The 12,281-nt window shown below is 47.3% G+C and overlaps 2 protein-coding genes and 1 long non-coding RNA gene across 6 annotated transcripts in view; 1 reads left to right on the top strand and 2 right to left on the bottom strand.

Annotated features, from left to right (window-relative positions):
• Positions 1-1,481: 1,481 nt before the first annotated feature.
• ZDHHC24 (zDHHC palmitoyltransferase 24) lies at positions 1,482-7,827 on the bottom strand. Its single transcript, XM_083716356.1, has 4 exons — positions 7,531-7,827; positions 5,281-5,558; positions 3,933-4,245; positions 1,482-2,983 (listed from the first exon to the last, which is right to left on the bottom strand). Exons 1-3 carry the CDS (start codon positions 7,809-7,811, stop codon positions 3,935-3,937), a joined length of 870 nt encoding a protein of 289 aa, XP_083572482.1. The 5' UTR covers positions 7,812-7,827; the 3' UTR covers positions 1,482-2,983; positions 3,933-3,934.
• Positions 7,828-7,915: 88 nt separating this feature from the next.
• On the top strand, positions 7,916-9,400 carry LOC310833680. Of its 2 annotated transcripts, none has more exons than XR_014558875.1 (2): positions 7,916-8,004; positions 9,016-9,400. It is a non-coding gene; the product is annotated as an uncharacterized lncRNA (long non-coding RNA). The 2 variants fall into 2 exon arrangements; XR_014558876.1 differs by lacking the exon at positions 7,916-8,004 and adding an exon at positions 8,245-8,582.
• Positions 9,401-10,485: 1,085 nt separating this feature from the next.
• The window catches only part of LOC310833628 (calpain-1 catalytic subunit), a 56,729-nt gene continuing 54,933 nt past the window's right edge, over positions 10,486-12,281 (bottom strand). For 2 of the 3 annotated variants that reach the window (XR_014558852.1, XR_014558854.1), the window contains exons 24-25: positions 10,857-10,900; positions 10,486-10,689 (exon numbers count right to left, since the gene is read on the bottom strand). The gene's annotated coding sequence lies outside the window, so the exon portion shown is untranslated. The remainder of the gene's footprint in view (positions 10,690-10,856; positions 10,901-12,281) is intronic. The other variant, XR_014558853.1, reaches the window with a different exon arrangement.

Raw genomic sequence — 12,281 nt, 5'->3', positions numbered from 1 at the left:
TTCCAGAACAGCCTGAGTGGCAAGCTTCCAGAACAATGCATGGCTCTCCCCAGCCAGGGGTTTTCATTTTCATTTATTTCATAAAAGTTATACACCGCTTGATTGTAAAAAAAACACAAAACAAAAACCACTTCAGAGTGGTTTACAAAAGATAAAACAGGAAAATGCACAACCCTACTCCAGACCCTCCTATTGTCCCTATTTTCCAGGGACAGTTCCAGATTTACAGAAGCCGTCCCAGTTTCTGATTTGATCCCAGAATGTCCTGGTTTTCCTTAAGATGTCCCTATTTTCATCAGAGGGTATGGAGTTATGTGACCTCTGAGCCAAGGAGATACATCCTTTGGAAGACACCTGAAGGCAGCCCTTTATAAGGTAGTTTTTTAATATTTAATGTTGGAGCAACCCAGTCTGATGGGCAGGGTAATAATAATAATAATAATAATAATAATAATAATAATAATGGAATAGGATGTCCCTATTTTCATCGGAGAAATGTTGGAGGGTATGCTACTCTATACCATACAGAAATTAAAATACTAAAACAGATAACTTTCTAAGCATCTGGGTAGGTTTGTCTAAACAGGAATGATTTTAGCAGAAAGAGTAAAGTGAAGGTGCCTGCTTGATCTCAATCAGCAGGGAGTTCCAATGGGTGCTGTGACACTAAATGATCCGAGTTCTACAAATGCAGAACAGGTATTATGTGGCACTTGTAGTAGGCCAATTCCACCAATCAAAGCGGTCAACTGGGCATATGTGAGGTAAGGTGATCTTGCAGGTAAACTGGTCCCAAGTTGTTAAAGGCTTTATATAGTGATAATAACACATTGAATTGGGCTTAGTAGCAAATCGGCAAGTAGCGCAGATCTCTTGAGCACAGGCGTTCTAGGCTGACAAGGCCTCACTCCTGGCTGCAGCCGTGCTGCAGCATTCTGCATGACCTGCAGCTTCCAGATCAAGCGCAAGGGAAGCTCCCACATGGAGCGCATTGCGGTAATCCAGTCTTGAAGTAACCAACACATGAATTACTCTGGCAAGGCTTTCCCGGTCCATGGCAACACATGTTGAGCTTTCATTTAAAGCTTGCCTTTCCACCCCAGAGCCTGTTTGCAACAGCCTTCGAGCGACTTGATGTGGCAGAAGTAATATACCGGGGTTCTTGGCTTCCACACCGTCTGAGAAGCACTCTTCTCAATCACTGTAATGTAGTTGGCTACTTCTGGAAACAGTGTGTGGAGTTAGATCGGGGGTGGAGAACCTGAGCTGCCCCCCCCCCCCCCATCATTTCTCCCATCATTCCTGACATTAGCCATGCTGGCTGGGGCTGATGGGAGTTATAGAATCCAACGTTTGAAAGGCAACAGGTTCCCATCTCTGAACTAGATGACCCTTTCAATCAAGGCAATGCCATTTGAGAGAGTGTGTGTTTATGTATTTATATATATATATATATATAAATAACTGTAGTCACAAGATAATTGTGTTGTCATTTTAAATAGCATTTTAATGTAAAAAGGTGCATTTACATCTAAAGGTAGGCCCAATGTCAGATGAAAAGCTGAAACAGAAGAGAATAGCAGCTTTTCCCAAACTAAGTCAAGGAACTCACAGCTAAAACAGGATTAAAACCCACATCTCCATTACTCATGGCCACAAGGAAAGGTGGGCATCTCAAGAGCCAAGCATTCTTGCCCTCCTCTCTGGGGGGCTGTTTGCACTGGTGGCTGATTTAATATTGAAAGTACCTAGAAATTAAAACCACCTACAAGCAGTGTGGACTGACAACTTTTCTGGAATGCAGCTCGAAATTCCATCATTGCCTTTCCGCTGTCCTCTCAAAACTGTTGCGATTCAGGGAAGCAGAATAGATCCGTAAGAAGGAACAGTACTGTTCCTGTCGAATGCTGCCAAGCTATAATGCCTGCTCAGCAAAGGATGCCCTGACACCCCACCTCTCAGGGCACTGGGAGTGCCCCCATCATCCAGGAGCTCAATGGCAGAGCCCTGTTTTGCATGCATAAGGTCCCAGGTTCAATTCTCAGCATCTGCAGCTGAAGCATCCATGTAGCTGGTCTGGAAAGTGCCACTATCCGTCAGAGCCGTCAATACTAGGCTAGGTGAACCAACTCTCCGACTCCAAATAAGGCCATTTAATACACCTTACATTACTGGAAACATTATTGGAAAACAGGCAAAGAATCCTGTCTCTTTGATCCTCCCGCCCCATCTTGTGGGCTTGCAGCAGTGCAGACCTCCAGGCAGGCAACATTTTGTAAGGATTCAGTGGGTAATACGGCCAAAGCACAAAAGCAGAGCTTAGATGTGGAAGGATCCTAAGCATTGCAAGGCGGCTGGCAGAATTGTAAAGGAAAGGGATAAATATCGCCAGAATTCCTTCACTCATCTCTTGCTTGCTTTTGGCAGAAGCAAGTTCCCTATGATACCAACCTCACAAATGCCAAGAAGAGAGTGACAGGTAAAGCCTTCGCACCTACTACAAACTTTTGTGTTGTGTTTCCACCGCAATTCATGCCTAGTTTTTCTTAGCTTCTCCCTGTGCCTTCCAGCCTGAGAGAGTAAGGAAGGGGTCGTGACATTTCACAACTGTGGAGTGAAATAAGCTGGTGGAAAAGCACCACGCAGATCTGAAAGGCAGTGAATAAATTTGGTCCCAGCAACCTCAGCCGCCAGATGGAACTTAGCCCAGCAGGATGGCTAAGCTCCCATGGAGACTTCCTTCCAGACCACTGAAGTGAACCATTTGGGGCCCCTCAAAAGCATCCCCAGTGTGCCAAAAGCCACCAAATCAGATGGAAGTATATGTCACCAGAACCCCAAAAGGAAAAAAAGCTATTGATGACGGGAGCAAAACATGTGAGAATTCATCTCTCAGTTCATTTGCTTTTGAGCAGAGCAGATGTAGCTAATCGCTCTCCCCTCACAGGGGCTCGACTCCCCTTGCAAAACACAGAATGGAAACCTGGAAGGAGAGAAAAAGAGAGAGATTGTCATGGTCTGCTATCAGGCTGCAGTAGAAAGAAAGAGAAACAGAGCTACCATCAGTTCGGTTGGGAAATGCAGAAATCCCTGGCTCTTCCCCTCCTTGAACTCTTTCCATTCCAGATGGTCATTTTGAGAACCTTGTAAGTGAAATAACTAACAAGATGAAATAGTGTCCGGGTTTTCTTTTTTCCTCTCCCCCCCCCCCCCCCGCTTTTTCTTTTATGTCAAGACTGCCTTAAGCTTGAAGACAAGGGCTATCTTATTATTAATCTTTTCAATCCACTCTGGGAGCCTTTCTCAGCTGAAGAGCAGGTTAAAATGCTTCAGATTAACAAAAAGTAACCAGAATGGATAAGTAGTGTGTGGGTCATTATTAGCATTCCTTCAAAGTAATCATAAGTGACCATTTTTCTGCAGATAATATTTTACTGTATCTCTGCTGCTCCTGTAAATTGCACAAGAAGAGCTCTTCTTGGAGTCAAGGTGGGGGAGAGAGCAAGTGTGTGGCTACATCAAATACTGGAGAAAGAAGATTTGAGAAAAGTAGCCTTGTGTGTTCTGAGCTTCCAAGACTCACAGGCCTTGCAGTGATTGTGCCTTGGGACTGCTGCCATTTCCTAACATTTTAACACACCCCACCATTTGCAAATAAACCAGGGTCCACTGGCTTACAAAGTTCCCCCCAAAGCTGCCTTACAGGGTTATTGTAAGGATTACAACCAAGTAAGTTATGTGCAGTGGTTTGAACATGCGAAAGCGCTGGACAAACCTCTGGTTCATGGGCTCATGAAGAGTCGGACACAACTAAACAACAACATCAAGCATTGTTAAAATAAATTATTTTGCCCACTGATTGCTTTTTTCTGGTCATCCTTGCATATGAAGTGCACGTTCTACATAGCCCCAACCTGCACCCTGGAACCCACCTTTAGAGGTCACGGGATTTGGGGAGTGGCTCAGATCGGGGGCACTTAGTTCGGAAGGTGATCCCGTCCCCCGGCAAAGGGGAAGCAATGAAAGGCATGAACCACACCAGGTGCCCCTGTTTCCCCAGCACTTCCCGAAGGTTGTCTTTCCAGCCCAAGTCGTACTGACGATCTCCTTCGAACCATTCGTTGGTCGTCTGCCCACGCAGGGCTAGCAGGCTGTGAAAGAGCAGGAAGCCCGTGCAGAAGAGGAAGCCAACAATGCAGACGTCAGTCACAAAAGCAAAGATGAAGATTGTGATGTTCACCTGCCCTACAAGAGAGATCCAAGTGCTACGTTAGTTACCAAAAGGAGAGAGAGGAAGATGGGACCCCAGGACCCCTCCATCTGCTTTGCTGGAAAACCAGCCACTTTTGGCTCTGCATCTCCTCAAAATCTTTCCATTCCAGCTTCTCTAAATGCCTCTGTTTGCTCCCCACTTCCCTTTCCTTTCATGCCATGGCTTGTATATCGTAAGCCTGACAGCAGAGATGCCTTATCTTTAGAGGAAGGGACCTTGTTGAGTGGTAAAGTATCTGTTTTGAATGCAGAAGGTCCCAGGACAGGCAGAATCATAGAATTGTGGAGTTGGAAGGGACCACAAGAGCCATCTAGTCCAACCCTCTGCAATGCAGGAATCTTTTGCCCAATGTGGGGCTCAAACCCATGACGCTGATATTAAGTATCTCATCCTCTATCAATTGAGGTAAGCCTTGGCTTGAATTAAACCCTGTCCACAGATACAGGCATCCCCCCACTTGTGCACCTACAACCACGCATAGTGGCACCGGGAAATAATTAAGTAATTTAATTCATACCAGGAAATGGAAGAAGAGAGCTGGAGAGTCCTCATGGCTTGTGAGGAGACCCTCCCCAGAGCTTGAAGAGGACAGGTAAAGGCAGCGGAAGCCCCAAAGAGACCAGAGGCACAGTGAGGCACAGTTTAGGCTGCTCAGCCTCTCTGCCTAACAGCTGATGTATGTGTTAGCACAGCAGCAACCTTTCCGTGCATCCTCCAGAGCTTCAATTCCAGTTGCAGCTATTTTTGGTACAGTATTTTTGATCTGGATTGGAGAGAGAGAGGCACCAAGGGCGTTTCAAGGGTGTTTAGGGGCCACTCCCCAGTTACACGATTTTCCTGTATGCGTGCGGGGCGCTGGAACATCACCCCTGTGTAAGAGGGGAGTCGCCTGTACTCTCAAAAGCAGGGCTGGTACTATTAAGAGTGGTGCAGAGGCCTATTTTGTCAGTTTCCAGCATGCAACCGTAGGTCTGTGATGGAGTCTGTATGGCGCCAATGAATCTTACCCATCAGTAACATAAGCCAGGGGAGTAGTAGCAGCAGCATCGCCTGGACAGAGGTGCCCTCCTGGAGCAGTGATAGGACCACATCAGCATTGATCACGCAGCCGTACAGCAAGGCGACAGAGCCATGTAGCAGCAGGCAAAGGAAGTAGCGGTAGTTCTGGTATCCCAAGCACTGGCCAAGCAAAGTGCAATGGTGGTCGCGCCGCAGGATGCAAACGTTGCAGGAGAAGCAGTGGCTGCAGCGGGGAGGCACGTGAGATTGGCAGGAGTAGCAGTAACTGAAAGAGAGAGAGAGGAACGACAGTGAGATTTCTACTGGGCTCATCTTACTCCACTCGCTCAGCCCAGCGGCAGAGGACATGATTTGCATGCAAATGGTCCCGTGTTCAATCTCTGGCATCTGGAGGAAGGGGGGGGGAACCTCACTTAAATCCCAGATGAACCATTGCCCAACAGTTTTTGCTTAAAACTGGGTTAATCTAGTGGTTTGCCTTGGAATAAGGCAGCTTCCAATGTTGCTTTTTTAATCTGAGAAACTCTGGTTAAGTGCCTTCTGGCAGTTTGGTCCCTCAAGGAAAAGGTCACACAGCAATTGGGAGATGAACCCGGCTCCAACCACTGGCCACAGAAGGAGCAACTGTGGAGAAGGTGCTTCTCTCCTCCATTGCAGGAAAGGCTTCCCTGGGACTGTCGAGCAGCCAGAGGATTAAAGGCTGCTAGGCTGTGTGCACAGATACGTGAAGGAGTATTCTTCCAACCAGTTACGGTGGTACCTCGGGTTAAGTACTTAATTCGTTCCGGAGGTCCGTTCTTAACCTGAAACTGTTCTTAACCTGAAGCACCACTTTAGCTAATGGGGCCTCCCGCTGCTGCCGGAGCACGATTTCTGTTCTCATCCTGAAGCAAAGTTCTTAACCTGAGGTACTATTTCTGGGTTAGCAGAGTCTGTAACCTGAAGTGTATGCAACCTGAAGCATCTGTAACCTGAGGTACCACTGTATAAGTCACCCTGAGCAAGTGATTGAAAGGTGGAGCATAAAACTGATAAAACAAATAAATACATGAAAGGGGGTAACCATTTTTTTTTTGAAAGGCAGTATGCCTTTTCCCCTAACCATAAATTAAGTTCTACTAAATGCAATGGGGATTACAGTACTCCCATTTATTTCTACCTGATATGCTTTTGTTTATATGTTAATTTCTACATTGCCCTATTAAGAACAAAACCTTCTCAAGGCAGCATACTTAATAAAATCAACCTAAGAGACGAAATTCAAAGATAAACAAAGAGGCAAATATCAGAAGAACATAAAAATAGGTCACATAACAGGGTAAGTTATCATGTAAATAATATGCTTTAACCTGGCATCTAAAATCAGGCACAGAAACCTCCCTAGCATACAAATGCAATGAACTGCACAATGTAAGTGCTGCTGCAGTAAATACCCAATTCCTTGTGGCCCCTGAGGAATTCATTTACAATATTCCTCTTTTGTTTGTACAGCATACTCATTCATTTTTAATCTTACATATTAAATCCATTTCTCTAAATACCCCTTGGTATTTCTCTCTCTCTAACACTTGCCTCCATCATCTTAATGAAGCAGGGTCTTGCTTACAAAACAAAAACAAAAAACCTGTGCTGCAAGCCTGTAATACATTTAGGAATGCCAGTAGCTGCCAGGTAAGACATCTGGTTCAGTACTGTTTACTCTGGCAGAGCATCTAACACAGACTTGCCTATCTTGAAATTCTTAGGGGCCTTTCCCATTATCTGCTACCTGGTTCCCTTTTTAAGTGATGGCCCCAGAGATGGGACCTCCTGCCTGACAGCTGCAATTTCTCAATTCCCTTCCCTTTAAGGCATCCCAAACTTTTAGCTAGGCCTCACTGGCGCTGTTGCTTTCCTCAGGGCTTTTCCTCCTCTGACAAAAAAGAGCTTTGAAAAAATAAAATCCAATGAGAAGCGTGCCTCTGAGCATGTCAGGCCAAGGCGCTTTCCCTAGCCCAGGGCCCAAACTCGACCATCCAGATGTTTTTGGCCTACAACTCCCATGATCCCTAGCTAGCAGGACCAGTAGTCAGGGATGCTGGGAACTGTAGTCTCAAAACATCTGGAAGGCCAAGGTTGAGGAAGCCTGCCCTAGCCTAACAAAAAATGCCTTCCCAGTCCTTTTCCCGCCACTTCCCCAAGCCCCGCCTCCACACTCCCACGCCCTTCTCTGATTGGCTGCCGTCCCCCCAACTCACTCCCATCCTTGCCCCGCCCCCGCCAGCATAACGCCGCGCGTGCTGGGCGAGGCGGTGACGAAACGGCGCGCGTTCTCGAGCACGTTCCCCAGCAGGAAAAGCAGCGATGCCAGCGACACAAATGGGAATGCTTCCGTCCTACGGGCCTCGCTCCCGCGCTCGCCGCCGCCTCCGCGTTGCCGAAGCAGCAGCACCGCGACCACCTCCAGGGCGAGCGCGCCCACCAGCGCCGCCCCCACGCACGCGGGCAGCACCCTCCGCTCCCAACCGCTGCCGGCCATAGCGGCGCATGCGCGACGCCGGAGGAAGTCTTCGCCGCCAATCCAAGGAGCGAGCGGACTCTGGGGACCGCCTTTAGGAGTATGATTGGCGAGCCGCCTAGCCAATCCATCCGCCACGTGAGGCGGCCCACGCGCTGTGTTTACCTCACAGCGATTCCTGTCAGTGGGGCGCTTGATTGACTTACGCTGCAATGTGAATATAGTCGCCTGTTTAATATTTAGCAAGTCTGCTCAGAAGCCCCACTGAGTCAAAACACTAGCAACTTAAGCTGCTGCACACCATACATCTAAGGGCCTCTACCCTAAGGTTACCAGATTTTTTTCAATAAATCAGGGGACACTTATAAAAAATAAATTATTTTTTTTAAAAAAGAAAGAAAGAAAAGTTATTTTAAAAAAATTAAGAAAAAAAGTCAACACCACAGATCAAAGTTTTTGATTCTGAGCTGGCGAGTAGGTCCTCGAGTGGGCGGGCGGCACCCAGTTGGTCTCCGAGATGCAGCCGATTCGCCTGCTCTCGCTGCGGGGCTGCCCCAAAGCTCCCAGCCGCCGCCGGCTGAAGTGATCCAGCGCTGCTTGCCGCTGCCAGATCGAGCCCAGAGCTTTTGCACGAACACACCCACCCACCCCCGCACCGCTTCTTTCTCTTTCTCTCCCCCCCTCCCATCACTCCTCCTCTCCTCCCCAAAGCCGTGCAGCCGCAAGCAGCTCAAATGGAGTGCAAAATGGCCAGTGGTGGCAGATCGAGCCTTTAGATTATCTCCACATCTGGTATTTAGCTGTCTCTAATCCGCTTTCATTTGCCAGAAACCCCCCTCCCCTCCCACCAGCTTGGGCGGGTGGTGGCGGGGGCGGCGAGGAGACAGAAGAAGCGGGGTGCTGGAGAATATATATGTGTGTCCCCCCATATATTTTGGCTGCCACCGCTTCTATACACGTTTATATGATAAGGTGAACCCAGGGGTGGGTAGAAAAGAGAGAGGGGGAATGGAGATTGGAGGAAGAGGTGGAGGCGGCTCCAGTTCAGAGTTAGTGGAGAATCCGTGTCAGGACTTCGCAATCCGCAGTCACACACAGAGAGTTGCATGGACGAAAGGGAGCTGGCAATACAATTCACTGGGATTTTTCTTTTAAGGGCGATTTCGCTCGCCCCCCTCTCCTTTTCCTCTCTGTCTCTCTTCCTTTCTCTCTCCATTGCTTTCAGCGCGACCAGCTTTGCTCTTGATCTCCGTTCACGGGGCAGCAGCAGCAGCAGCAGCGTCAAGGAGAGAGGAAAAGCAAGGAGGGGGGAAAGCGAAGCTTGAAGAAGGGTTGGAACTGGATCCTGCCACAGGCCAGGATGCCATCCAGGGAGATGTAAATGAGGCGGACGAGGCGGACGGAGATAAAGGGGGCTTTTCTGGCTTTTCTATCCGATTTTCCCTCTTTCGCGTGTCCCTGTGCTAATATAATATATGGCGGCAACCAGGTAATGGAAACGATCGACTGATTTGGCTTTCTTCGTAGCTCCCCTGCTCCTCTGAGCAGTGGTTGAGTGGCCTGCATTAAGACAGTCTTGAGAAGTGTTGGTTAAAGGAGACAGCTGATTTTTTTAAAAAATAGAAAATAAGGCACTCATTTCTGCACCACTGCTCTTGTATAGTAAAAGTATCTCTTTCCCATCCGTCCCAAATTTGTTTTAATGCATTTCACTTTATAATTGCACTACATAAATGGCTTTTCCGTTCTTAATTAATTTTCTCTATACAGGGAAGTTCTAAAAAATATTTGAACATTGATGTTACTCATAATGCATGTTCTCATGTCCTCTAAGAAATTGATGTATGGGGAAAGGAAGTATTTTAGGAGTAGCTTAAGTTATGTGGTTGCTTTCTTTATGCATTAACCTGCCTTTCATGGCCCATTTCTGTCCTTAAAGACACCCAATTTGGTTTTAAGCTACATCTTCAGCCCTTTGAGGACACTGGTACCGACTATTGTTGTTGTTGTTGTTTAGTCGTGTCCAACTCTTCGTGACCCCATGGACCACAGCACGCCAGGCACTCCCGTCTTCCACTGCCTCCCGCAGTTTGGTCAAGCTCATGTTGGTAGCTTCGAGAACACTGTCCAACCATCTCATTCTCTTCCATCTCCTTCTTGTGCCCTCAATCTTTCTCAACATCAGGGTCTTTTCAAGGGAGTCTTCTCATGAGGTGCCAAAGTATTGGAGCCTCAGTTCAGGATCTGTCCTTCCAGTGACTATAGGTAAAGGGACCCCTGACCATGAGGTCCAGTCGTGGCCAACTCTGGGGTTGCGGTGCTTATCTCGCTTTATTGGCCGAGGGAGTCGGCGTACAGCTTCCAGGTCATGCAGCCAGCATGACTAAGCCACTTCTGGTGAACCAGAGCAGCGCACGGAAACGCCGTTTACCTTCCCGCTGGAGCGGTACCTATTTATCTACTTGCACTTTGACATGCTTTCGAACTGCTAGGTTGGCAGGAGCAGGGACCGAGCAACGGGAGCTCACCCCGTTGCGGGGATTCGAACCACCAACCTTCTGATCGGCAAGACCTAGGCTCTGTGGTTTAACCCACAGCGCCACCTGCGTCCCTTACTGAGTGCCAAATTTGGAATACATTCAAACCCTAAAACAGCGCCACAGTTCCACCAGCAAGGTAAACAGTGATATGACACAAATTCACAAATACAACTGTTTATTTTAATAAGTCATTAACAACCGTAACATAACAAAAATGTAATATATAACACTTTATTCATAAGGCGTCAGGGAACATCAACATAAGCTCTGGAACATCAACATAAGCTCCAGAATCACCCAAAGCCCATAGTCATTCTTCCCTGGAGGAAAAGCTCCAGGAAGAACCATCAAGATTCTCCCTGTAATAATAAAATCACAATAGATAGATATCAGTAGGATTTTTGAGAAATATCCATAAGAGTCACCTGCAAACCTTCCTCTCTTTGTCAACATCACTTAAGAACTTTGCATGTTAATAACTGTCATAACAACTGTACTTTACCAAATATTTCTCACAACTGCTCACCTGTAATCTCTGGAATCGCCCCTCCTCTGACATATTCCTCTGTGCTGCAAGAAAAGTATAAAACTCCATGCCTTCTTTTGTTCGGGGTTTGCCTTCCTTCGTACCACATTGGACGTTTGGGAGTGGTAACCCCTGTTGCAACTGCACTCTATATCCTGGGAGACTTTCAGGGGCCAAGGGGGCATATTTTCTAGGAATTTTCCAAGAATATGTCCCCTTCTCGCTGAAACTCTCCCACAATATGCCTCCTTGCTCTTTGAAATTCTCCCAGAATATGCCTCCTTCCCTCCCCTCTGAAACTCACCCAAAATATACCCCCTTCTCCCCTGAAACTCTCCCACAATATGCCCCCTTCCCCTCTGAAACGTTCCCAGAATATGTCCCCTTGCCCCCTGAGAGGGTCCCAGAATATGCCCCCTTCCCCCCAAAATGTTCCCAGAATATGCCGCTTCTGGCGAATCAGAGCAGCACATGGAAACGCCGTTTACCTTCCCGCCAGAGTGGTACCTATTTATCTACTTGCACTTTGAGGTGCTTTCGAACTGCTAGGTTGGCAGAAGCAGGGACCGAGCAACGGGAGCTCACCCCGTCACGGGGATTTGAACCGCCGATCATCTGATCGGCAAGTCCTAGGCTCTGTGGATTAACCCACAGCGCCACCCGCGTCCCTAATACATAAATGAAAAGAAGCTAATAATAAAAGTGCAACAAGGCTATTCTCTCACCAGAGGAGCCACAGCGGGCGGTGTTGTCTTCTGTGCTCGCAGCCAAACACTGACACCTGCAAAGGAGCACAAAGAGGGAAGGTGGGGGCAGCAGGAGAAAAAGGAGTAAAAGAAGTGATAGACTTGCCAAGGAAGGCAGGATCTAGAGCCAAAGGATGCTAGAAAAGAACGAAGTCCTTTCTTAACAATTGGGGTGGAGAGACAGGGTCAGTCCCTGGAACCTCCTTGGAGGAGAAACGCACATTCAGCCATTATTATTCTTTCGGCTCTCTTTTCTTTTCATATCTCCCCAATGTTGAAATCAATATTGTATGCTCTTGTGGGGCAGGAACCTGCCTCTCTCTGCCCATTCCATATTCTGCTAAACTCCCTTGGCTATAGCCGGCACTCCATAAACCAGTAGTTCTAAGAAGATTATTAACAGGGGAGTACAAGGCAGCTTGTGATGTATAATGGGGTTGCCATACGTCATACATTGCCATACATTGATTGATACGTTCTGGATTTCCTCAGACATGTCCAGGATCCCAGTAACAAAATTAGTGTCCATGGGGAATTTTGGGAAATCAGTAAAATGACTGAGTTTTTTGAAACTTTTCCCAGAAAAGCTCAACAACTTTGTGCTCTGATTTTTACTTCTTGAAGTATGGCAACCCTAGATTATATACCTGCTGGGATGTTAGTGACAAAAAGGACCATG

Source organism: Podarcis gaigeae (assembly GCF_964106915.1).
Source record: "Podarcis gaigeae genome assembly, chromosome: 16".
Classification (NCBI taxonomy): domain Eukaryota; kingdom Metazoa; phylum Chordata; class Lepidosauria; order Squamata; family Lacertidae; genus Podarcis; species Podarcis gaigeae.
The sequence above is the reverse complement of the archived record's forward strand: the minus strand, read 5'-3'. Positions and strand labels throughout refer to the sequence as shown.